The following is a 27,118-nucleotide window of genomic DNA, read 5'->3' as shown; positions in this document are numbered from 1 at the left end:
ACTGTTACGAGGTACGGCAGTACTGCGTTGTAATCATTGATACTCTCTGTTATTTTTGTAGTCGAGGAAACTGTAAAAAAAATTGTCAGGGTATGATTTCTGGTGGTAACCTTGGTTAGCACCTGGAAGAGCGCAGGTGTCCCTGGCCCGCCGAATTCCCTTGCTGACACTTAGCGGATGGTGAATAGTACTGTACCATACTGTGCCAGACACCATGCGAGATCTTTCGCATTCCTCCTCTGATCGTCTCAAGACTTTTATTATGAGGCAGGTATTCTTATCATCGTCACTGGGGAAATGGGATGCGCAGAGATTCAGGGTCATACCGCTGTCCAGGTAGTGAAGCCAGGATAGAAATCTGCGTCTGTCGGTCCCCACGGTCAAATCTGTGACTGTTTACAGTCTGCTAGCGCCCAGGAGGCCCTGGTTGCTTCCTGTCTACTCACATGTGGCTTGACATTCCCAGGTTATCCGGTCTTGGCTCCTGCTGCTTACTATGACCAAACCGGTGCCCTCGTGGTGAACGCAGGGGCGAGAAATGGTCTCGGGGCTCCTGTGCGGCTGGTCGCTCCCGCCCCAGTCATCATCAGTTCCTCAGCCGCTCAAGCAGGTGAGCTTCCCGCTCTGTGAACTCCTGTCAGAGATCCGAAATGGGCGACGGACGATGTTCTTACAGTCTGTTGAAATGTACTTCATTTGACAGTTCTCGATATAGCAATTCTGCCCTGTAATATTTCAAAGAGAAAAGCAGAAGCAGCAAGTGACCTCGATAGATTCTGTTGACAGCCATGTGCCAGCTGGTTAGCAGCAAGGACCTGCTCCACCGTGAACATAGGAAGTTGGATTACTCACGCACAACGGCACCGTTGGCAGCAGTCCAAGGCTGATTTCACAGAAATCCATGTCCTTATTTTCATTATTTTCAGATAATGTTTTTTTTTTTTTTTTTTTTAAATATGTTGTTTTTGTTTTTCGGGGTGGAGGCGGGACAGAGGGAGTAGTGAGAAGTGGCAGAGCAATACATTTTGATGGGGGATAAACGATACATAGGTTTTTGTTGTAGGCTTTGTGTGTGTGTATATATATATTAGAAATGTAAATTAGGAACGACGGCGGAAGCATCTAGAAGAGAGCAATATGTTCAGGAATTCGAGGGACTTGAGTATATTGATGACAGTGGTTCTGGAAAAGTCCTCAACAATGATATTTGTGGAACTTGAGATTTGAGGAAGTAGTTGTAGTTAAAACAGCTACGTTTGACATCTGTACCTGTTTTAAACTGCAGACTCCTTAAAGCCGCCACCATAGTGAATTTGGCTTCGGTGGTATTTTGACTTCACATTGGAAGCAGAAATAGAAAATAGAAGCTTCAGATGAAGGGGTCGAAGGCAGATTTGTGTAGTTGTGTACGAGGCTCACGTCCGCTTCGAAGAGATAGGACGGCGTTACGGGGTTTTCGGAAGGATGACACCGTGGCTGGGGAATGCGGCCAGTCCCTTTCACAGCCCAATGGTTTGCTTTCTTCTTCGTAGCTGTTGCAGCGGCCGCAGCTTCAGCAAATGGAGCAGCCGGTGGTCTTGCTGGAACAACAAATGGACCGTTTCGCCCTTTAGGGACCCAGCAGCCCCAGCCCCAGCCCCAGCAGCAGCCCAGTAACAGCCTGGCATCCAGCTCTTTCTATGGCAACAACTCTCTGAGCAGCAACTCACAGAGCAGCTCCCTCTTCTCCCAGGGCTCAGCCCAGCCTGCCAACACGTCCTTGGGATTTGGAAGTAGCAGTTCTCTCGGCGCCACCCTGGGATCAGCCCTTGGAGGGTTTGGAACCGCAGGTAGAAATCAGACTTTATGTGCTGTTAAAACTGAATTGTAATTATTTTTACAATCTTTATGGAACACTGACAGTGCATGGAATCCTGGACAGATGCCCCAGGCAGATCTGGACCGACCCCCGTGGGAAGCCGGCCGTCCCACATATCTGAGATGATGGACTGTTAAAATCAAGTTTTTAGGGTTGGGGCCGATTTCAGTTTTATGCTTATGTTGCTACTTATTTATACTCTCAGAGTCGATTTGTTTCAGGGATCGGAAAACCAGGGGAGATTTTTTTCAGGCATTGGGAAGAACGTGGAGGGAAGCGTAGAAATGTGGACACTAAAAACTGAGGGAGGAGGACTTACCAAAGACCACAGGGTAGCGTACCCCACAGTCTGCAGGCCTTGAAGAGTCAGGAATTTTCTCCAGTCTTCTGAGAAGAATTAAGGTGGATATTATGGCAAAGTGGGAAGGTGGAAATTAGACCAAGATATTTTTAATGTTTTGATGGGAGAGAAAAGCAGGGAAGGAGTAAGGGAAACAGTGGGATAATTGCAGTGTTTGTAAAACCATGTGATCTCCGAACAGCAGGGCATGTTTGAGAGCGAGAATCTTCAATTGGAATTGGGGGCTAGCAGTAACTCTTGATCGAACCCATTGAGAAAACAGGCTTTCATATGTAAGTCTTGTGTAGGGGGACGATACCCCATTTACAAATCTTTTTTTTTCTGTACTCCATTTTTCTACTAGAACCTTTGGGTTGATGAAAGGCATTCTTTCTAGCCCATTTTCTTTCACCTTTTCCATAGCTTATGTGGCCGTCAGAGCTTTTTAACCCATCCCCACCCCATAATATGTGACACCAAAGGAAGGTAAATTTAGCATTCGTGTGATGGTTTGAACAAAAGTTTCATGTTAAACCGAGCCATGTCCTCTTTATTACTTTACCTGCCCCTAGAACTGCCACATGAACAGTTAGGCTGTCTCTGCTGACAGATTTGCGGTGGTAAGGAGTCTGGATCAAAGTGTTAGGAACAGGTCACTGGGCTTGTTCTTCAAAGAACAGGCCTTTTCTTATCTGCATTGTTTTAATTCCATTTTAGTTGCAAACTCCAACACTGGCAGTGGCTCCCGCCGTGACTCCCTGACTGGCAGCAGTGACCTTTATAAGAGGACATCGAGCAGCTTGACCCCCATTGGACACAGTTTTTATAACGGCCTTAGCTTTTCCTCCTCTCCTGGACCCGTGGGCATGCCTCTCCCTAGTCAGGGACCAGGACATTCACAGACACCACCTCCTTCCCTCTCTTCACATGGATCCTCTTCAAGCTTAAACCTGGGTAAGAACCATTACTCTAACACCACCTTGAACTCTAGAAACCTCTTGCCACTGATGACATTACAAGTACTTTGCGTACGCAAAGGACAGTCCCTTTATCCCAGGAGCGCCCTGGGTGTTCTGTGCCTTCCTTAAGTGCCTCATGTTATATAGGCTGTACCTAGATAGCATAGCAGTTACGGGTTTATTCAGGTTTGGGCGCGTCCCCTGTATATTCACTTCAGCTTCCGTCTGAACATCTTGTTCTTGGTCTACACGTGGGAGTCTTTCATGAGAAACCCAGTACAGATTCATTTTCAGTAAAGCTGGAAAACACAGAGACACAGACAAAGAATGTGTTCACCTAGTGTCACCACTGAAATATCACAATTAATATTTTGCCTTATTTTTCAGACTCCCTCCCCCCCATGTTTACGCTTAATATCTTTTCCACAGAAAACACTCTATGTAAAAAATTTGCCAGATTCTTACAATTTTTTTATATAAACTACCTAGTATGCTAATGAGTATAGAAGTGTATTTCTCAACTATATGTTTAGGTTGTTATTGTGTATGGGGATTTAAAAAATGTTACCATCTAGATCCTAAAATGAGGAAAGAAGAGAGGATTGTAAACAGCAGACTGTAAGAATGAAAAGAAACTTTATATTAACACTTTGGGTGGCAAATTCCTAAATGTTGGAAGAGGTGGAAGACGGTGCATACTTCCTTCCCTTGGTTATTTATTGGGTGTGGATTCTGAAGCACTGATTTATTCTTTAGGTGGGGGAAGTTGAGGCTTTGGAGTAGAGTGACCATATAATTTATTGTGCAGCCCAGGGCATGTTTGAGAGTGGATGGGAGTGCTGTTAATAATTACTCTGATGGTAGACCTAAACTGGCAGTGTCCTGGGAAAAATCATCATGTTTGGGTACTTCCCCCAGAAGATTCTGGTTTTTGTTTTTTTGTTTTTTAATCCTCTATTTATTATTATTATTATTATTTTTTAAAAAAAGACATTTTTTTAAGAGCAGTTTTAGATCCATAGCAAGATTGAGGGGAAAGTACAGGGATTACCCCCACACCCTCTGCCTTGTGCTCGTGCACGCTCCTCCATTATTAGTGTCCCTCGGCAGACTGGGACCTTTGCAACAGTGACCTCATTAGCATCGTTATCATCCAGAGTTTGTAGTTTATGTGGACTGTTTTAACCAGCAAGGTTAGAAGTGGCTTTACGGGCTCTGAAATGAGAACTGACTAAAAACAAATAGTATGCTTTCATTTGGAAGGACAAAGACCGCAAAGTGATCTATAAAAACCAAAAAAGTCTTGAAGGGGATAGGATAATAGAGTTCTTATTCTGGGACTGGAAAGTGCGGTCGCTGGGTTGGAGTGGTGGGTTTTCAGGCAAAGCTGTGTACGCACATATGCATTTGTGTGAGTGTTTGTGTCCTGCAATCTCCGAGGTCAGAGCTGTTCTTGTAGAACTCATGGGCTCAGGTTCCATATGGACGTTACTTTAGAAAAGTTGTGGGGACGTTCCAGATGGGTAAATACGTGTTGGACAGAGAAGGCAGTGGGGTCCGTCGCATGACAGGGTTTCCTAGTGACAGAATGCTTCCCTTTAAAGACTGAGGGTTAATGCAGATCATTAGGGGTAAATGAAAGTCCCCGTTTAGTATATAGATGGAGCTAACGCTTAGTGGTTATTATTGGCTGCTATTAATGGTTTTGGGTGCTGTACATATGACTCAGGCAGGGATTAGGTATTTTGCCCATGATACAAAGTGAGGAAACTGCCTTAAGTATCTTGCCTAGGTCTTCGCATTCTCTGAAGAGATTTAGTGTCAAACCTCTTCGGCCCCGAAGCCTGCACTGTCAGTGTGCATGTCCTGGCCCGTGACATACCCAGGGTATCTTTTAAACCAGTGTTTTCATCACGTCCAGAAAGTCTCTCTTTTTAATTCCTCGAGTTAAACATTTGAACCGTGTCAGCTAATAATCTGACATTTGTAGTAAAGAAACTAAATCTACAAACATTTTTACTTTACTAAAAAAAATTGTTTTCAACGTTTGTTTATTTTTGAGAGAGAGTGAGGGAGTGGGGGAGGGGCAGGGAGAGAGGGAGACAGAGGATCCACAGCAGGCTCCGGGCTGACGGTAGAGAGCCTGATGTGGGGCTCGAACCCATGAACTGTGAGATCATGACCCCGAGTCGAAGTTGGACGCTTAACCGATGGAGCCACCCAGGTGCCCCAATTTTTTTTTTTTTTTTTTTTAATTTAACAGTTTTTTTGGTTAAGAGACAGATGGTAAATATTTTAGGCTTGCAGGTCAGGTGGCCTCTGTAGTAAGTATTCAACTCTGTTGTGAGGTACAAAATTGGCCACAAACAAAATGAGAATGAATGTGTAGCTCTCATGCAGTCAAACTTTATTTATAAAAATAGGTGGCAGGCCAGATTTGTCCTGTGGGCTTTAGCTACAGGTTGGCTCTGTCAGCCTCTGAACTAGGTGCTGTGGTTCTTGGTGTTTGAAAATGGGGCTGGAAACAGTACTTGGGTGCATGGTGCCTTTCCTCTTTCCAGTATATCTGCAATTAAATCCTTCTTAATTATGTTTCCCCTGTGAGGTAGGCAATAACTGTTGGTGTGAGTCATTTCTCATTTTAAGGACTCCTGCTGCCCACCTGGCTTTATTTTTAAACGTATCTTCCCTTTCAAAACAGTTTACCTCATTTAAGCAACTTAGTTGTATGTGTTCGCATTGGACTTCCATTGCTACGCGTACTGTGTAAACCATACGTGTCATTCCTGAGGAACTTTGTGTCTTGATCGGTAGAGCTTTGCCTCTGCTCGGTCTGTTTGCTTGACAGAAGGGTTGTCCTATGCTTTAGTCCTAACCTAGACAAAACAGAGGTGTGGGAATTGCTTTCTTTTCCTTTCTTTTCTTTTCTTTTCTTTTCTTTTCTTTTCTTTTCTTTTCTTTTCTTTTCTTTTCTTTTCTTTTCTTCATTTTCTTTTCTTTTTTCCTCCCCTCCCCTCCCCTCCCCTCCCCTCCTTTCCTTTCCTTTCCTTTCCTTTCCTTTCCTTTCCTTTCCTTTCCTTTCCCTTTTCTTAAGTTTATTTGTTCATTTTGAGAGAGAAAGAGTGCCCAAGTGGGGGAAGGGCAGAGAGAGAGAGAAAGAGAGAGAGAATATATCCCAAGCAGGCTCTGCATGGTCAGTGCAGAGCCTGATGTGGGGATCCAACTCCAGAACTGCGAGATCCTGACCTGAGCCGAAGTCAGACGCTCACTTAACTGACTGAGCCACCCAGGTGCCCTGGGAATTGGTTTCTTTTTTAATTTTTTTTTTTTTTTTTTTTTAACGTTTGTTTATTTTTGAGACAGAGAGAGAGCATGAACGGGGGAGGGTCAGAGAGAGGGAGACACAGAATCTGAAACAGGCTCCAGGCTCTGAGCTGTCAGCACAGAGCCCGACGCGGGGCTTGAACCCATGGACCGCGAGATCATGACCTGAGCCGAAGTCGGCTGCTTAACCGACTGAGCCACCCAGGCACCCCTGGGAATTGGTTTCTAACAGTGTCCATACAGAGGTCCTTAAAGACATTTTGGTGCCGGAAACTTGACATTTCTTTACCAAATACATGTTGGGCCACACCTAGTAGAGTTTCTACTGACACCGCTGCCCTGCTGACACCGGCCATTAGTTCTTGGGTCACTAACCACCATGCTGTGCATTTGCATCCATTGTGTTAAATGCTCACGTAACTCTGTTACACACAGGGAAAATTAAACTCAGCACGGTCTGGTGACTTTCATAAGAACACACAGCTAGCAAGTGTTTGAATGTGCATGCCAGCCTGTATATCTCTCGTTTTCCCAGTGTGGGTCTTTTCTCCATGATATTTTCATACTTCTTCCCCGAAGCCACGTGTGTTAGGATACTATCAAAATGATCAATGACCTGCTTAGTTTACTTAGTTTTTTTTCCTCATTATTTATTCAATAATCATTTGTTAGTAAGACTAATGTAAGACTCCTAAAAAATTTTTTTTAATGTTTATTTATTTTTGAGAGAGAGAGAGAGAGAGAGAGCAAGTGGAGGAGGGGAAGAGAGAGGGGGAGACACAGGATCCAAAGGAGGCTTCAGGCTCTGTGGTGACAGCTCAGAGCCGTGATGCGAGGCTCAAACTCACAAGCTGTGAGATCATGACCTGAGCTGAAGTCATCTGCTTAACCAACTGAGCCACCCAGGCGCCCCCAAGACTCTTTTTTTTTTTTTAATGTTTATTTTTGAGAGAGAGAGCGCATGCATGCCTGAGAGCATGAGTGGGGGAGGGGCAGAGAGAAGGCAGGGACAGAGGAACCAAGGCAGGCTCCCACCTGACAGCAGCATAGCCCAACGTGGGGCTCGAACTCAAGCACCATGAGATCATGACCGGAGCTGAAGTTGGACGCTCAACCTATTGAGCCACCCAGGTTCCCCTACATGAGACTCTTAAATGCTTTTTTCCATTACCCATTGTTTAAAGACCAATATTCTTAAGGACACAACTTTATTGAGTTATATTTTACATATCATAAAATTCACCCATTTCAGGTGTATAATTCATTGATTTTTAGTAACTTTCTGAATTGTGCAACCATCACCATAAATCGATTTTAGAACATTGTCATCCCCTCGGTAAGATTTCTCAAGACCAATTACAGTTAATCTGTTAGCATTCACACCCTTAGCCCCTGTCAACCACTGGTCTACTTTCTGTTTTTCAATTTGCCTTTTCTGAACATTTCGTATAAATGGAACTGTACAGTATGTGATCTCTTTTGTTTGGCTTCTTCCCTTCTCATGGTGGGTCGTCCTCCTACTCCTTCTCATGTTTTTGAGATTTAATCCATGATCTTGTGTGTGTCAGTCGTTTGTTTCATTTTACTGCCAAATTGTCTTCTTTTTTATGGATATGCCACATTTTGTCTAACCATTCACAGTTGAAGGATTTTGTTGATTACAGGTTTTGGCTCCTGGAGATTATTCTGCTGTGAATGTTTGCATGCAGGTCTTTCTTTGGTCACATGTTTTTATTTCTCTTCTAGTAGAATTGCTGAATTGTGTTTTAGTTTTATGTTAAACCTTTTGAGAAAGTGCCAGATTGTTTTCCAAGTTGGTACACATTTTACATTCCCATCAGCAGTGTACGAGGGCTCCAGTTTCTCTATATCCTCACCAATGTTGTGCTTTTCTTATTTAAAAAGCTCTTCTAGTGCACTTGAAACAGTTTGCCATTGTGGTTTTAATTTCCGTTTCCCTTATGACCAGTCATGTTGAGCGTGATTTCATGTGTTTATTAACTATGCGTATATCTTTGGTGTAATGTCTGCTCATATTTTTAAAAATTTGGATTGTTTGTTTTCTTATTGAGTTGTAGGAATTCCTGGAATTCCTGTGGAAATTCCTTTTTATATTCCTGGATAGAAGTCCTTCATTAGATACCTGCCTTGCATGTAGTTTCCTCTGGTTTCTTGCTTGTCTTTTCATTTAAAAAATTTTTTTTCTTTAATGTTTATTTATTTTTGAGAGAGAAGAGAGAGATAGGGTGCGAGCAGGGGAGGGGAATAGAGAAAGGGAGACACAGAATCCGAAGCAGGCCCCAGGCTCCTAGCTGTCAGCACAGAGCCCGATGCAGGGCTCGAACTCAGGAACCGTGAGATCATGACCTGAGCCGAAGTCGGAGGCTTAAATGACTGAGCCAATCAGGTCCCCTTGTCTTTTCATTTTTTAAATAGTCTCTTTTGAAGTGCAGTATTTAATTTCGATGAGGTCCAGTTTTTCATGCTTTCTGGTTCAGAAGAAATCTTTGCCCAACTCAGGGTCTTAAAGATTTTCTCCTTTTTTGTTCTAAAAATGTTATTGTTTTAGCTCTTACAGTTAAGTCTGTCATCCATTTTGAGTTAATTTTGTGATATTGCCCGAGGTGGAAGTTCATCTTTTTGCGTGCACCAGTTTCCCCAGTAAAGTTTTGAAGTTTTCAGTGAACAGGTCTTACGTGTCTTTTGTTAAATTTGTTTCTGCAGATTCTATTTTTCTTACGGTATTGTGAATGGAATTGTATTCTAGGTTTGGTTTTGGATTGTTTGCCACTTGTTTATAGAAATGCAGTTGATTTTTGTATATTGATCTTGTATTCTGCGCACTTGCCATATTTATTAATTAGCCGTAATAGATTTGGATGGATTCCTTACAATACTCTATATATAGGGTCATGCCACTTGTGAATAAAGAGTTTCCCAATAAACAGACAAACAGACAAGAGTTTTCCAGTCTGGATGCCTTTTATTTCCTTTTCTTGTGTGATCGTCTAGAACCTCCAGCACTGTGTTAAATACAGTAGACGAGAGCACACATCCTTGCCTTGTTCCTGATCGTGAGGATAAAGTGTTACTCTTTTCCTCTTAAGTATGATCATTGTATGTTTTTTTTTTTTAAATTTTTTTTTTTTTTCAACATTTTTTATTTATTTTTGGGACAGAGAGAGACAGAGCATGAACGGGGGAGGGGCAGAGAGAGAGGGAGACACAGAATCGGAAACAGGCTCCAGGCTCCGAGCCATCAGCCCAGAGCCTGACGCGGGGCTCGAACTCACGGACCGCGAGATCGTGACCTGGCTGAAGTCGGACGCTTAACCGACTGCGCCACCCAGGCGCCCCAATCATTGTATGTTTTTCATAGATGCCCCTTATCAGGTTAACTTCTGTTCTGAGTTTAAGAGTTCTGCTATGAATGGGTTTGGGTTTTGTTAAATGCTTTTTCTATGTTTATTGATGATTATGTGGTTTTTATCTTTTATTCTGTGAATACTGTATGTCACATTAATAATTTTTGGATGTTAATCCACGCTGGCATTGCAGGGATAAACTCCACTTGGTCATGTTGGAGTTGGTTAATATTTTTGTTGAGGAGTTTTGCATCTATATTCATGAAGGATATCTGTCATTTTCCTTTCTTTGTTTGACTTGTTATCATGGTGATATTGACCTTATAACATAGGTTAGGAAATGTACCACCCCCCTCTGTTTTCTGGAAGAATTTGTGGAGTACTGATATTATTTCTTTAAACTTTTGATAAAAGTCAACACTGAAACCATCCTGGCCTGGGTGTTTACTTGTACTTGTGGGAAGGAGCTCTATTACTAGCTTACTAGCTCAGTTTCTATTTAGGTCTTACAGGGTCAGATTTTCCATTTCTTCTTGAGTCAGTTTTGGTAATTTGTGACTTTCTAGGAATTTGTTCCATCTAAGTTGTCAGATTTGTTGGCATAGGGTGGAAATGTCTTAAGTAAAATCTCCCACCCGTTTCTCTCTGTCTCTCCCTCCCATCTCTCCCATCCATAAATGTGCATAGGTGTATATGCGTGTTTAGTAATGCAAATAAGTTTTTTATGACCCCGAGCAAGTCAGATGTTGAAAATATTTAGTTTGTCTTAGCATGTGTTATATTTCTCAATTTTAAAATACTGCTTTTGTAATTATTAATATTGCTTTTGATAATATTATTATTAACAGTTAGACTTACAATCCTCATTTGTGGCTTCCGTGTGGGTAAGAGGAAGCCTTTGGGCTCTCGCTGGTACCTAAAGCATTCATCTCTAACAAATTTCATCTCTACCTCAGCGAGAAAAAGTAAGGCATGTGGAGATGGGTGCCCCAAAGGTCTGATTCTTACCTAACTAGTTTCATGTCCTGCCTACCCGTAGACCTCTCCATTCTACACCCGTCTCTGCGTTTCCTAAGCTGCTGCTTCATGCTTACGGCTTTCTCCATAATCCCCAGATTGTGCCACTTTTAAACTCTAGGCATCGAGAAGTAGCAGATGTAATTTATTATAATGTACACGGTTGACAACTCCCAGCCTTTTCACGTGCCCTGGAAGAGGAGTACTGTGCTTGGTGATTCCCACAGTGTTGAGATGCAGCAAAAGTGAGCTCAAAAGTTCATGATCTCTCTGTCCGGGGCAAAAAAATACAAGCGTTTAGTATTATGTCATGATAGAATTCCTATATTCTTAAAATGAATTCTTGCTATTCTTTAAATTCAGGGTTGTAGGTACTTAGTCCTTTAAGAAAAGCAAAGTTCAAACACAAGATGGTTTTCTCTGTCCCTGCCTGAACTGCAAGAGATGTTTCTAATTTATTGTTCAGTAACCCGTACTAATTTCAGATTGTTTACTAGTCACGGGTGTGCCTTTTCATGCTTCTCCATTCTGAAAGGTAATGGAGTGTTTTGTGATTGCTCACTTAGTTCTTTGAAAGTGACTTGTCTTCTGTAAAATTAACCATGTGAAAATTAACTTATTTTGGACTGAGTCATATGCACTGAAGATAGTTCATTTTAGGCTTATTTTAATTTAGGGCTAGCTGGCTGTGGTATTAGTATTAGGGAGTGGTTTGGTTGGGGAGAACTTATAAACATTTTGGTGAGTGGTGTTGCCTTGCCTGTATTAAACCCAGAGCTAGATGTTGGGGGCCTTGGGAATTTTTCTTTAAAGGTGAAGAAGGCGGGGTTTTACCCAGTAGAATTAGATCACAGTAGATTAGATCACAGTATTAGATGTGTGAGTACAAAAAGCAAATGAAAGAGAACATTCCAGATAGCAAGAGGGTGGAAAACTAGATGGCTGCTGGCAGAAAACCTTTTCATATACTTGTAGAAAACAACTGAAGTACGTACTAATTTAGTTTAGCGCAGTCTAGTTTTTCCATCCATTTACTTTTTATCTGTATGCGTCCTCATTTTTAAAGTCGATTTCTTGTAGACGACATCTAGTTGGGTCATGCTTTTTTGACCTACTCGGACAATCTTAATTGCTACAATTAGACCTTTGACATTCAAAGAGATTATTGATACAGTTGGATCAATATCTCTGATATTTGTTTCTGTTTTCTATTTGTTGCCTTTGTTCTTTGTTCCTGTGTTGTCTTCCACTCTTTTTCTGTCATTTATAACTGATGCAGGCTCACTTTCAAATAAGGTTATACCACTTGACATGTACTGTGAGTACCTTACAATAATAAACTCCCAGTTCCTTTCTTCTGTCCCTTGTTTCAGTGCTGTTACTCATTTCACTTACATATGAGCATACCCAGCATTTCACATATCTAAGCATAAGCGTTCACTGAATGCATTGTCGCCATTATTATTTTGAACAGACTGTTATCAACTAAGAATAGAAATGAAAGTTTTTGTTACCTTCACCTATTCCTTTTTTGATGCTCTTCCTTTCTTTATATAGATCAGTTTCTGACCTATATTATTTTTTACTTCTCTCCAAAGAACTTATTTTTACTCTTCTCCAAAGAACTTTTTTTTTTTTTTTTTAAAGATTTCTTGCAAGGTAGATCTACTGGCAGCCAATTCCCTCAGTGTTTGTTTGCCCGAGAAAGTCTGTTTCTCCTTTGCTCTTGTGAAGCACAATTTTGCAGGATATGGAGTTCTAGATTTGTGGGTTTTCTTCTCTCAGAACTTTAAATATTTTACTCCACTCTGTTCTTGCCTGTGTGCTTTTTGAGGCAGAGTGAGATGTAATTATCTCTGTTCCTTTTTAGGTAAGGTGTTTCCCCCCACTCTGGCTTCCTTCAGTGTTTCCCCCCCTTTATCTTTGATTTTCTATAACTTGAAGATGATGTGTGGAGGTGTAGTTTTGGGGGCATTTATCCTGTTTAGTGTTTGCCAAGTTCCTGGATCCGTGGCTTGGTGTCTGACGTTAATTTGGAGAAATTCTTGGTTGTTGTTGTTCCTGATATTTTTTCTGTTTCTTTTTCTTCTCCTTCTGATCTTCCCATTATGTGTATGTTACACCTTTTGTAATTGTCCTCAGATAATTTGATTCTGGTTTTCTGAGTCTTTATTCTCTTTACTTTTAGGTTTTTGGGGATTCTGTTGATACTTCCTCTAGCCCAGAGATTCTTCCCTCATCTGTGCCTCGTCTACTAACAAGCCCATCAAAGAATTCTTCATTTTGGTCGCAGCGTTTTTTATTGCTAACATCTCTTTTTGGTTCTTAGGATTTCCATCTCTGCTTGCGTTGCCCATCTGTTCGTGGATGCTGCCTACTTTATCTGTTAGAGCCCATGGCAGATTCATTGTAGTTGTTTTAAATTCCCATTCTGGGGAAAAAAAAAAATTCCCAGTCTGGTAACTTTAGTATCCCTGCTTTGTATGTCTCTGATGCCTACTCTTTCTCTTTACATTGTGTTGTTTGACTTTTTGTATGTCTTGTAATTTTTTCTTGAGAGCTGGGTATGATGTGCTAGGTAAACAGGACTGCTATAAATAGGCTTTTGGTAATGTTGTGAGCTGTTGGGGGAGGGGAGTGTTCTGCAGTCCTGTGGTTGGGGCTCTTTTAGTGATCTCCAACTTCACAAGGGCTTCTCAGTTTTTTTCTCCCCTTTTTGGTGGGACAGGATGGTTTGAATAAGCTGGAGTTGTGTATTTCTCTTTCCTAGGTCAGTCGGTCTCTGATAACCCAGCATATTATGCTCTGGTTAACCAGTTTCCCCAGAGGTCAGGCCTGCTTAAGAACAGAGTGCTCTGGCCTATTTCAAAATTGTTTCTTTTCCCTTTACTTAATTAAGCCTGAGAACATTTTTCTCTCATATTTATTGTGGAACCTGGTTGGCCTCTCAGAGATCGAAGATTTCTGGGGGTTCCCCTCTGACTGGGTCCTCTTCCAGTTTTAACTCTGGAGGCTATCCACTCTGCGTTAATTGCAATTTGCCAGTTACCGTTCAGGTTTCCTTATACTTGTCATCCATATCTGGATGGCTTTTTCAGGAGATTGGTTCTGTTTCTCTGTTGACTTACTATTTTCCCCTAAGTACCTTTGTTAGTGACCAGGTTCCTAAAATATCTGTAAATTATTTTCAGAATTCTGTGTATGCTGTTCTTTCTTCTGAAGCATGTTCCTTGCTGTTCCCACCCTCTGTAGGACTGCCACTGACTTAACTTGATTTTCACCTCTTTGCCCATTTCTCCCCAGTCTCAGGACAGGGAAGAAAGAATTGTTTCTGAAATGGAATAAAGAACAGCCATGTGTGGCTCCTTACCCTTCTCTATTCTTATAAACCTTCTCTCTTTTCTTTCCTTAAAGAGTCCTTTAGAACAAGAAAACTTGATATAACTGAGTCTGAAAATGAGACTCACATGGCTGCAAGGGCACTTATTCTAGAGTCGAGTTCTGTAACTTCCTAGCCATGATCATCTTGGGTTTTGTATCTTTGGGTGAGCATTTCACCTTAGTCATCTGGTACGTACATGGTAGTTTAAAACTCCTTGTCGAAAATAACAGTGAGAATTCAGTGGAAAGTGTGTATGAAACACTTCTAGCGTAGTGCCTAGCATCGGACAGATGCTCAGTAAATGTTTCACAGATTGTAACATCAAGCCTTTTCCTTTTGGTCCTGTTACTTTCTGTGGGATCCAGGCCTTTGAAGCCGAGCCCTGGAATACTGTGGGGAAATCCAAGCTCGTTATCTTTTTGTAGCTGCCATTAAACTCCAGAGCAGACATTCGTTAACATCTCGTGAAGATGTTAATGGACAGTTGACACTGCGTGACTTTTCTCACGGATCCTGAGTTGTTTTTCCTCTGTGTTCTTTGTGACTTTTGTGGTGTTTCTTACCTACTTTGCCTTTTGGTTTAAAAGGAGTGAGGTAAAATGACACACAAAAAGGACTTTTTTTTTTACCCATCTTTTTTTATAGTGTAGTCTAAAGTTAAGAAACAGCCAGTAAGAATATTGAAAAATATATACTCATAACAATTTATTTATTTATTTATTTATTTATTTATTTATTTATTTTCTATTATTTTACTCATAATAATTTATTAGTCTGCTTTACATTTCGATAAGCCTTTGGTCTTTATTTTATCTCTAGGGCTTCACAGTTATTATTCCCGTGTTGCCAGTTCAAACCACAGTATCAGCGGCAGGAGAGTTGTCGCTGTCGCAGTCATTTCAGCCTGTGCCCCACTAGAAGGTGCTAAGAGCTGCCCGTTCCGGATGCAGAACTTGAAAACCTTCCATTGCGAAGCATATGTGCTTTTTTTCGACTCCTTGTGTCTCCTCCTCGGCCTGGGGTGCCTTAGTGATTTTCAGATTTCTGTTTAGTGGCAAAACCATTCTTTGAAAGCTTTTTGGGAGGCTCTTTATATAAAACAGACCAGTCTGGGTACTCTGGTTTGTTTTCTTTTTTCCTTTTCCTTTTTAGAGGAAGGGTTTCCGGTGGGAGTGGGATCATTCCACTGATGGCAGGAGTCTCCCCAGAGCTCAGAGCAGAAAACCACTGAGGTCTCTGTGCGTTGTGTTTTCGGATTTCTGGTGCTCAGGTGCTGGTTCACAGGGCAGGCACTTCCGCGGTCGTTTTACTTACGAGGGGCTGCACTGTCTATCGTTAGCAGTGCCCTGTCGGTGGACAAAAGCGTCCCCCTCTCAGTCTTTGTACTGAGTAGAAATTTCTTTCTACTTTGGTGAGTTGGCCTTATAAAAACTGTGGCATGAATGGAATTGAATCTTAACATGAAAGCGCAGAATTGAAGCAAAATCAGAAATGATGCAGGCTTTCATGTGTGGGATGCTTTTTCCTCTCGTAAACAAAATTCCTTAAGAGCGAGTCTTGAGTTCTCCTGTTCTGTAACCAACAGGAGGACTCACAAATGGCAGTGGAAGATACATCTCTGCTGCTCCAGGCGCTGAAGCCAAGTACCGCAGCGCGAGCAGTGCCTCCAGTCTCTTCAGCCCCAGCAGCACCCTGTTTTCTTCCTCCCGGTTGCGATATGGAATGTCTGATGTCATGCCCTCTGGCAGGAGCAGGCTTCTGGAAGATTTTCGAAATAACCGGTACCCCAATTTACAACTGCGGGAGATTGCTGGGCATATAATGGAGTTTTCCCAAGACCAGCATGGGTCCAGGTGAGGACTTGGCTTTGGCACTTAAGGTAACTGAAATCTTAATGCCTTAAATTCCGTGCCTCAGAGAAGGTAGACACTAGTAAATTGCCATAAAGCAATCGAAAGTTTGCCTTTTTGTGTGCTTCCCATTATGTATTTCAGAGGGATGTAGATGTGAGAATCACTAGATATCCGGGTGATTGAAAAGAGCCGTTTAGTAATCTGGATCACATGCTGAAAACAAACCTTTTTACCTTATTGTGGTGTTCCGAATTCATGGGAACCTCACAGATTATCTGTAATTTAAGGAACAGAAACATTAACACAAAGATATATGCATGCTTTTGCTACTGTATGTTTTTTTAAGTTTATAGATTTTGAGAGGAAGTGCATGGGGGAGGGGCAGAGCGAGAGGGAGAGAAAGAATCCTAAGCAGGCTCTGAGCTGTGAGGGTGGAGCCCGATGCAGGGCTTGAACTCATGAACCATGAGATCGTGACCTGAATTGAAATCAAGAGCTGGACACTTGGCGTCCCCACACTTTTGCTATTTTAATCACTATTAAGAGTCTAGTTCTTAAAGAGACATTATTCACATATAAGTTTGGATTTCTCCTGCTCAGGAGTAAGGTAGCTCCACCATTTTTCTTTGTTGTTCCGCTCTGTAGACGTGAGAGAGTCTGCATAGAGGTGAGAGGGAAGAAGGAAGCTGCCATATAAAACAGAGTTTACTTCTCCCTGTTTGGCTGTTCCAGTGGGCTTCACAGAAAGGGACCACCCCGGTCCTGGGGAAAAAGCCTAATTATGGTGACATCATCCGTCCTTCCTTCCCGTTTGTCTCCATGTCTCTTTCTTGCTCTCTGTGCCCACTGAAACAGCTTCTAAAGAATCCACCTCCTCTTTGAGTTCTGCCATCTCGCGACTGGGCGATTTCTTGTATTTGGATCCTATAGACCAGGTTGAGAGACAACACGGTTTTTCTTACATAGTCACCTGAACCTGAAAAATGAAAACTGAGTAGTTACTACTTCAGAAGACATTTGCAGGCATAAATAACAACTCTTCCGCGTCATGACTGACTACTGCTTTGTATTAGCATGAGTTTAAAGAAGACAGTAAGGGCTGTAAGCTCTCAGTTTATTGATGTGGGACTCGTTTCTAAAGGAAAAAGTCAGGTAGGGTTCTCCCTGTGTTCTGTCCACCTTCAACCCCCCCTCTTTTCCTGACCCCCTCCTTGTTTCAGTTTATTTTGAGAGGGAGAGAGCGAGGGGCAGAAGAAGGGGAGGGGGGAGAGAGAATCCCAAGCAGGCTCCCCCCACTGTCAGCAAGGAGCACGATGTTGGGCCTCGAACCCAAGAACCGTGAGATCATGACCTGAGCCGAAATCAAGAGTCGGACACTTAACCAACTGAGCCACCCAGGCGCCCTTCAAGTAATTCATTTAAATAACACTTGTGTGTGTGTGCCCATGTATGCACACACACACACACAGTTTCAGAACCGATACATTATATAAATTGAGCCAATCCTTATTTCCCCAAGTCTTCCTGAGATGCTAGGATTGCCATTTCTTTTGTACTTCAGATTCATTCAGCTAAAACTAGAGCGAGCCACACCAGCTGAACGCCAGCTTGTCTTCAATGAAATCCTCCAGGCCGCTTACCAGCTAATGGTGGATGTGTTCGGAAATTACGTCATTCAGAAGTTCTTTGAAGTAAGCCTTTGTTCTTTCTATCCTTTGACGTTAGAGAATCTCCAGAGCATTTTGATTTTCATTAGCTGTTTTTAGAATGGCAATCCCATTCCAGTCCTCAAAATGAAGCGTGTGTGGTCTTTTTGAAGAGCTTTTAAATGTTTCTCCATTTAAACGATACGGCAGCAGTATATCATTTAAATACCCAAACAGATGTGCCAGTCTGTTTTAAAAATGTGTTTGGAGAACTGCTGTCCCCATTTAGAAACTAGCACGTTACTTCTGATTGTTATAATCATTTCGCCAAACGTGTCATTTTTAGAGGAAATAATCTTTGTAAGATATTTTAGTAGGATCACGATAAAGTGTTCTAAAAGATGAAAAAAATTAGTTTATTTAATTTTGAAAGACAGAGAACAAGAACATGAGCAGGGGAGGGGCAGAGAGAGAGGGAGAGAGAGAATCCCAAGCAGGCTCCACGATGTTGGCACTGAACCCGATGTGGGGCTCAAACCCACAAATTGTGAGATCCATGACCTGAGCCGAAATCAGGAGTTGGACACTTAACTGACTGAGCCATTCACATGCTCCAAAAATGAATTTTTGTTTTTAGAATTCCTAGAGAGTTATCTTTGAATGTCGACTGTAGTGTTTTTTTATTTTAAACTATAGTTCTGAAGATTATTAAACGCTTCTTTTTAGCTGATCCTTCAGCTTTGGTTTCTTATTTACTTCTATTGTTGTGAATAACATCCACTCTTGTTACCGTTGTTTTTGGAAAGGATTAATAGAGTTGGATTAAAGTCTGTTTCCACCACTAAACTGGTGTCAGAAAGGCAGGTAGACTGATATCAACAATTCCAAGTCCTAAATCCAGAAGGGAATGAAACATTGAGAAGAGTCTGGTACAGAGAAAAATGCTGGAAGTGGACATTACCTTCCCCAATCAAAAGAAATTTGTAAATTTTATGCATCTTGTTTTATGCAGTTTGTATGAAGATTAAAAAAAAAAAAATGGCTCATAGCCTTTGTCTTCCCAACTTTTCTCATAAAGACTTAAGTTTTTTTGTTAGTGATTCGTTAGTGATACACTAAGGAATCAACTTAAAATGACTTACATTATTGATTTTAGAATAGCTTTCACTCTGTGACCCTTTTGTCACAGATCTAAAAATGTAGAGCTCTCCACCTCTAGAGGTTAATATGCAGGTAGAGGTGGCCAAATGAACAGTGGATTATAGCTGTATGACTTGGGACGAGCCAGAGAACGTCCTGGCTCAGACAACGCCCCTGGTCCGTAGTTCCCTTGTGTGGGGAATGAGTGGGTTTGGGAAGCTGATTATATATAAAGTCTCCTTCACTCGCATGATTATGCCGTTCAGATGAAAATAAAAGGCCAGCAATGGGAGATCATTCTAGGAAGAGTTTTGGCACTTGTGCAGCCTGACTTCTTGCTTCAACTAATGTACCCCCAGACTCCGTTGCCTTGTGTAAATAGAACATTTCAATTCTTAGAGTGATGTAGAACCCTACTTCAAAACAGGGTGCCCCTATGTTAAGTTTCCAGTAGATGAAAGAGGAACTTTCTAATCCACGGGCCTTGGACACCTGAGTGCCATAGCTTTGCTCCAAGAAGTGCTTGAGTCTTTCCCATACACCGTCGAAAGTTCCAATAAACAATGTTTCCCACGTGTATTACTATTTTTAGAGTAAATATGTATAAATGCTCTTATAATTAATAGGAGTATAAATTCACTTAATAGTGGATTAATGGCAGCTTTGAGGAATTCCATATTTGTTTTGCGGGTATTAGTAGTGAAACTGCTGTTGTTGGGTATGTGAGAAGCTTTTCAACATTAAAGAGGGTTCCTTGCAGTCAGAGGCTGAGAACTCTTGCCTTGAAGAAACAAAGATTTTTTTTTGAACAAAAAGGTTTAGTTCATTAATCCTAGTGACAGAGCTAAAAGAGGTTATGCCAGTGGTTGATACAGAATAATGGATGCTTTGCCTTCTCTGGTTTCTTTCCTTCTACCTAAGTAATGGTGTTCACCCACACATTATGTCTAGTTTGGCAGCCTTGAACAGAAGCTGGCGTTGGCAGAACGCATTCGAGGCCACGTCCTGTCATTGGCACTGCAGATGTATGGCTGCCGTGTTATCCAGAAAGCTCTTGAATTTATTCCCTCAGACCAGCAGGTAATTGTAAGTTTCCCCTTTAACTTTTCTCTTGGTGTTCGATGTTTCTCCGTGGCACGTGTAGTAGTGAATCCTGTACATTTGTCAGTCTTTAGTTTTCTTTTACGGTTTCCTTTGGTGCTTGTGGCTGCCTTTCTGTGCATGGCAAGCATGAGCTGTGTGATTAATTTTGTAAATTTACAGTAGATCAAGTGTGTTTTGTTAATAAGGCTGTTGGTTTCAAACACTCTTTTCATCAACCAGGCTTCAGTAGGTGTAATTTTACAAGAGACACTTTTGTTTGATAAGAATTAAAGCCAGTAAAATACTAGTAAGTTGTTGTTGTGTTCAACTTGAACTAACCACTCCGGCCAATCAAACTTGGATTATCCAGCCCACCTTCCATTTTCCTTCACTTCTTATTCATTCATCCCACCACCTTTTACTGAGCGAGTGCCTGGCCTGGCACACTGACCTGGTGCCCGCTCTGTGCCAGGCGCCAGCGCGGGGAGGACGAAGACTGGTCCCTGCCCACAGAGCGCAGCGTGGGGAAGAGCCGTGGAAAGCTGGGCGGGGGGGGCGGGGGGGGGCATGCGAGAGCACGTGCCCGAGGCTTGGCGGGAGGGCAAGTCCAGGCTAAGGAGGAGCGAGGAGAAAAGGGACGGAAATCTGAAATGTTAAGGTGCTGTGTGTGGGGGAGCGACGCCGAAAGCCCCAGAAGCAGCCCGTGCGTGGCTGGAGGAACAGTCGCAGGGCGGGCCCAGCCAGCAGGTGAGCCGCAGCTGTGTTTGTGCTGGGCGGTGCCGCGAGCCCCGGGGTGCGTCTGATGCGAACCCTCAGCCTTTGGGCTCTGAACTCCCTCTGCCCTATCTGAGGGGAAGGTGTTGGCCTCGGTCTGGCAGTGATGAGCCACTTGCCCTCGCTGAGAACAAAGTTCGGTAATGAGAATCTTTGTTAAGGACTCAAGTTCTGAGCCAGGCGAGGCGCCCGCCGCCTCCAGTTCGCAACACGACGCAACACGACGGGGCATCGCGGTGGTGTTGGCGATGGCAGTCGAAGGCTGGGGGCGTCCGGAGTCCTTCAAGTTGGGAGGCTCAGGGAGAGGTGTGTTGAGACGCTGGTGAAGGCAGAGGGGATGTTGGGGACACACGGGCAGGGTTGGGGTTCGCTCCGCGCTCTGTCCGGAGACGTGGCAGTGGTAAAGTGGTGTGCATGTCGGGAATTAGAAGCAGGGACTCAGCTACTCTTTTTTTCTTCTAATGATCAGAAGCATTATCAGTTTCAGTTTTCCCTGGGATTTTCATGGATGAAAACTTCATGAGTGAATCTTTCTTCTTAAATTTTCTCGTTTCTTTGGAACATGGAAGTTTCTTACTCTTTGACTATAATTCTCACTAGCTCAGAGAAAGGAGGAGTATTATAGTTTCCCAGGAATGTCCCCCATCTTTGCCCTCTCTCAGGATTGTGATAAACTGTTGATATTTATTTATTTATTTATTTATTTATTTATTTAATTTTTTGAGAGAGAGCATGAGTGGGTTGGGGAGAGGGACAGGGAGAGAGAAAAAGACTCTTAAGCAGATTTCACGCTCAGCACAGAGCCCCAACATGGGGCTCCATCTCACGACCATAAGATCATGAGAGCGGAAATCAAGAGTCGGATGCTCAACCAACTGAGCCACCCAAGTGCCCCTAAATTGTTGATTTTGTCTCCATCTTTTCAGAGTTTACTGTTTGTTTTTTTTTCTGATTGGATGGCTACACTGTAGTTGCTTTTCACTCTCCCCTTGAGTTGTTCTTTCTACTCTATATTTCTGTGTTTGTTTTTTTTTTTTTTTTTTCTGGTCTGGTTTCTTTGTGTACCTTGTTGTGGACCTGGTAGGACTCTTCCTGGTGTGGATAGTTTACTGTTATTTGGATGCAAGTTTATTATTTTACATGAAATTAACTCCTCTCCAGTGGAGTTTTTATGGGCTCCAGAAAATATACAAGGAAGCCATCTCCCCTTTATTTTGATTAAAAGTGTTCCTTGTCTTTGTATATAGCTATCATTCTCCATTTGCCATTCCCATAATTATATTTCCAGAATAAATTTGTTTTCCCTGACATTTGATTAATTGCTTTAGGAAACTTTCCTCAGTCTATTGCCTTTGGCTGGTTTGGTCCCTGGCATTGTAATCTTGGATTCCCCCCCCCCCCCCCCCCCCCCGTATAAATGGGATAACTCTTAGCTGCTTTGACATATTGAGCAACTCAGAGATTTGAGACCTTGTGTTCACAAACATCACCGTTTTGACTGGTTCGTAGTTCCCACTGTAAATACATGTTCAGCACAGGGGAGCTAGTAGACAGAGATTGGATCGAGCAAGGAGATTGGGCAGCACATACTAGGGCCCAGCCATGGTGCAGGTACTCAGCATCAAGAAAGGGATCCAGTGAAAATCTCAACACCTTTTTCTTGTCGCTTCCACTCATTCCCTACACATGTGCACGCATGCTTGCAACTCCCACGCTTACAACTCCGGTGTCTGGTCTTCTCCTGTACTTCCGGAGTTTCTCATACACACACACACACACACGTCACGCACTCACGTAACTCAATGTCTGGTCTTCTGTATTCTCTGAGAGTGCTCTCCCTGCTGTCCTTCAGTCCTTGGCCCTGTGGAAAGATCATGTTGGGAGTGACAGACCTGTAACCAGAATTCTAGTGCTTAATCCCTCTCAGAGGCCCCTCCTTCTTAGGTGTGGGCAGTATCATATGTAATTGACACAGGTAATTACTGACCCACGTTGTTTTACCACACAGGCGCCAGATTGCTTGGGTTTGAATCTTGGCAGTGTAGGTCTGTGATTTTAACAAGTCAAATCATTTGTGCTCTGGTTTCCTCATCTGTAATGGTGTCCAGTACACAGGATTATTAGGAGGATTCACTGGGTCAAAGAGTGTTAAGCACTTAAGAGATATGTCTAGCATACTGTAAGCTGTAGATTGATTCTTCTTCTTAATTTTTTTAATGTTTATTTGTTTTTGAGGGAGAGCGGGGAAAGGGACAGAGAGCGAGGGAGACACAGAATCCAAAGCAGGCTCTAGGCTCTGAGCTGTCAGCACAGAGCCTGACGCAGGATTTGAACCCAGGAACCACGAGGTCATGACCTGAGCTGAAGTCCTACGCTTAACGGACCGAGCCACCCAGGGCCCCTGCTCTTCTCATTATTAATAATATGTACCTTACAGGGTTGTCATGTTAAGAATGTGATAAATTATACGTGAAGTTCTCGACGACAGTGTAGTTTGTACACGTTCTTTTCTAGAGATGTCTACGTTTTTATAAAGTCTCTGAGGCCTTTTGCGAGTTAGAGAACTTTTTTGAAGACAGGCTCCTATTACAGGAAGTTTGCTAACATGCAAAAACTGCGTCCTTCACTTGGTGCCGGTGTGCTGTCACAGTGCCACAGCTGTGCTGTCCCGCTGCTTCGTCACAGACTCTCTGCCTGGTGCTTTGTGTTTCGCAGGGAGACTGTCGATTGTCCAGGAGTTTGCTTGCTGTGATTCTGGTGGTGCTTTCTTTCCTTGTCTCCTCTAATAGAACGAGATGGTTCGGGAGCTAGACGGCCATGTCCTGAAGTGCGTGAAAGACCAGAATGGTAATCACGTGGTTCAGAAATGCATTGAATGCGTGCAGCCCCAGTCTTTGCAGTTCATCATCGATGCGTTTAAGGGGCAGGTAAGTGACTTACGAAAGAAACAAAGGAACCAAATTGATAGGTGTTTGCATTGTGAGCAGAGAACAGGGTAGCATTTGTGGGGTGTCCCTAAGTGGCCACCCCACCAGAGATAGCTTCTAGTTTCTCCTATTTACCTGTGTGTCGTAAGAGCCCCTGTGATCTTAGCACCAGCTTCCAGGCAGATGGTTTTTTGTTTTCCTTTTTTTATACTGTGATTTTTCCAGAATTGCCCCTTGATTGGCTGTTGCCATTCATTTCTTTTTCCTGAAGCATCATCCTCACACTCTCCTAAGCTACGCGGAACAAAGAGAGTAAAACGCATCTCCTTCTTGGGTCTGTGAAATTGGTTTTTTGTTTTTGTCTTTAAAGGGAAAAAGATGGTAAATACCAAGTAGATTTTCAGGTGCAGTCATGGGTACTGCTGAGCCTAGATTGAAGTGGGATTTTAGAGTTGTTAGGTTTTGCGGTTTGCTCAATTATAGCAGCGGTAAGGAGATTGCAGGCTTTAACTCAGGGGGGGTTGTTTGGATTTTCTGAGTTAATGAAAAAAGATCTGTTTAACATTTTACATTTATTGAAATTGACAGCAAAGAAAGTAAAAGTAGATTAAGCTACCAAATGGGAGAGAATATTTTCAAGATGAAACTGTCAAAGAATTAATAACCGGAATATATAAAGAACTCCTGTAATCAAAAGAGTACAGTACAGATTAGTGTGAAAACGGGCCAAAGGCATTAACAGACAAAAGAAACACAAATTGCCAGTCCATCTATGAAAACATAATTCTGTTAGTCAGGAAAATGCAAAATAAGGACACAGAGGATAGGCATTGTTTGCCCATCAGTCGCGGTGTCCTGGCAGGAATGTGGGATCTGATCACCGGTGGTGGGAATAGATATTAGCACAGCCATTAGGAAAATACTTTTGTATCACCTTCAAGGTTCAACATTTGTATTTCCTATGCTGGCATTCCTAGGCTAGGTGTGTAGCTGGGGGAATGTCTACATGTGGATACTACGAGACATATTTAGACATGTTGAAAGCAGCATTATTCTCCTAGAAAAGACTAAAGAATCTAGATGTCTATCAATCAGCAGAGGGTTGGACAGAAATTAAAATAACAAACTCAAATACTTGCCCAGCAGAAGTTTCACAGTATAATAAGTAAATACCTGAAACATAATGTTGAGTGAAATAAGTTCATTTGTTACAGACTGTGAGTTTTTAACCTTTTTTATAGAATCAAGCAGAACTGTGCTTTATACTGTTGAGGTACACAGTTGTGCATATACAGCTACGTCTAAAAAACCCACATAAAAAGCCCTTAGTGCATTGACACTTGGTCAACATCTAGGAAGTGTGAGCTGTTGTTTCTGTGCTTATTATTCCTGTGATTACTCCTGGTAACAGAGCAGGGGGCAGAGAGGGGGTGCAGGTTTCTCCAGGTCATTCACACTATTCACACTAGGAAGGACAGGATCGAGACTGGGTGATCTGCAGCCGAAGCCCAGGTGCCTGTCTTCTTCCAGACGCAACAAAAGAGGAAGCTTTTCTTGCTCATTGCTGGAAAAACACCCTAATTAAATGTAGAAGATTGCAGCGTTGGCTAGATGAAAGCATTTATGATCCTAGCCCTTTCTTTTTCTGTTTTTAACCCTGTCTTTTGACACCGTGGACTCTTAATTGTTTTTTATGACCTCGACTAATTCTCTGTTCCTTTCTAGGCTTCTTAGAGAAGTCCTTTTCAGCTCAGAATTTATGTACATTTGTGAATCCCTAGAATAGGTAAATGGGTTTACACACACGCACACGCGCACACACACACGCACACACATACACCCTACTATTTGTAGAGAGAACTCAAATGTGTCCTATGTATAATTGGGGCTTTTGAGTCAAGACTAGGACGTAGTACCCCGGCTCTGTCAGTTACTATCTGTATGGCTGCAAGCACATTATGTAAACTTCTAGAAGCTTCAGTTATCTCATTTGTAAGGTAAGCATAATTCTCACTCTCTGTCAGAGTCTTTGCAAAGATTAACAGAATAATGTGTATGTGAACAACACTGAAGCGTTGAAAGTGGCAACTGTCTTTTTTGGCTTTCTTTGCTCGTCTGCCCTAGGTATTTGCTTTGTCCACGCATCCTTACGGCTGCCGAGTGATTCAGAGGATCCTGGAGCACTGTCTCCCTGACCAGACTCTCCCCATTTTAGAGGAGCTTCACCAGCACACGGAGCAGCTTGTACAGGTAGTGGAGTTGCCGGTAGAGTAACTGCAAACACCTGTGGGCTCGTGCAGGCCCACAGCCCGTGCGTTTTCTCAGCACAGGTATCCGTTCCGGAAGAGTTCGTGTTCACGTGTTCAAAATGCCCATTGAAGCTTTGGGGCAGGTTTTCATGTATGCCATCCTGGTTTGTGTTTTGTGACTATGGGTGATGAAGAGAGCCCGGCCTCGGAGCGAAGGGCGCTGCCTGCCGGCCGCCTGTCGTGGACCGGCTCGCGGTGCCACCTTAGGTCGTTTAATCTCTGTGGGTCTGAACCTCATCATTTCAAATGAACTGAGTGGATTAGGGGACTTCTTTTTTGCTTTGATACTTTCTTTTGCTTCTGCCACTAAACATTTCTCCCACATCGCAGTAACCAGTAGAACACTTTCTACAAGTCGGATTATTGTGCTGAAGCAGCATTTTTGTTGGTGTTTGTGGCTTGTTTTGGTGTGAGGTATTAAATACTCACTGTAGAAAAAAATGGTAGGGGCGCCTGTGGTTAAGCATCTCTTGATCTTAGCTCAGTTCTTGATCTGAAGGTTGAGAGTTCAAGCCCTGCATTGGGCTCCATGCTGGGCGCGAAGCCCACTTAAAAAACGAAAAGAGGAAAAATTGGAAGTGCAGGAAGTAGCAGTAAAACTGAAGAAAGCATCCGTAATCCTGCCACACAGAAGCAAACACATTTGGTCTGGGCACTTTTCTTTCGAAGTATTATTTGTACACTTAAATTTTTGCATCTCGCAAATCTTTTTGCCACTGAAATTCCTTACTTACACACATTTATTCTCTTAAAAGTATCTTTACCTGTAGATGAGTGAGTACATCCATTGTATGCTTGTGATGTTGTTTAATTAGGTATTGTCTGTTTTGTTGGACATAAGCATTGTTTCCCATTTTTCTTATGAGATAAATTTCTGTTTGAGAGAAAAATAGCTCTTTATTCCTACCTACACAGCCTCCCTCCCTCTCCCTCCCCCCTTCCTTTTTTAAACAAGAAGAGGCCTACTTTTTGGCGTCTAGTACTTTTGAAGAACCAAACTAGGATCCTTGGGCATAAATATAGAGGACTATTCCATTGTCTGGTAATACGTTCCTGTTTTATAATGATCGAGAAAAATTGTCACTCCCTATCCATTTTAAAATTCTTCAGTGTTCGTTGGTATTCAGGCAGCCGTCATGGT

At 42.6% G+C, this 27,118-nt stretch overlaps 1 protein-coding gene and 1 non-coding gene across 2 annotated transcripts in view; both read left to right on the top strand.

Moving 5' to 3' along the window:
• Positions 1–27,118, top strand: part of PUM1 (pumilio RNA binding family member 1) — a 133,003-nt gene that overhangs the window by 95,068 nt on the left and 10,817 nt on the right. The window contains 8 exon segments of the mRNA XM_042952319.1: positions 467–610; positions 1,533–1,829; positions 2,916–3,152; positions 15,831–16,098; positions 17,660–17,789; positions 19,836–19,970; positions 23,531–23,668; positions 25,793–25,918. Of these exon segments, the coding sequence (XP_042808253.1) occupies positions 467–610; positions 1,533–1,829; positions 2,916–3,152; positions 15,831–16,098; positions 17,660–17,789; positions 19,836–19,970; positions 23,531–23,668; positions 25,793–25,918 (1,475 nt within the window).
• Positions 20,838–20,922, top strand: LOC122229044. Its single transcript, XR_006206906.1, has one exon. It is a non-coding gene; the product is annotated as a small nucleolar RNA SNORD103/SNORD85 (small nucleolar RNA).

Source organism: Panthera leo, chromosome C1 (assembly GCF_018350215.1).
Source record: "Panthera leo isolate Ple1 chromosome C1, P.leo_Ple1_pat1.1, whole genome shotgun sequence".
Taxonomy (NCBI): domain Eukaryota; kingdom Metazoa; phylum Chordata; class Mammalia; order Carnivora; family Felidae; genus Panthera; species Panthera leo.
The sequence above is the reverse complement of the archived record's forward strand: the minus strand, read 5'-3'. Positions and strand labels throughout refer to the sequence as shown.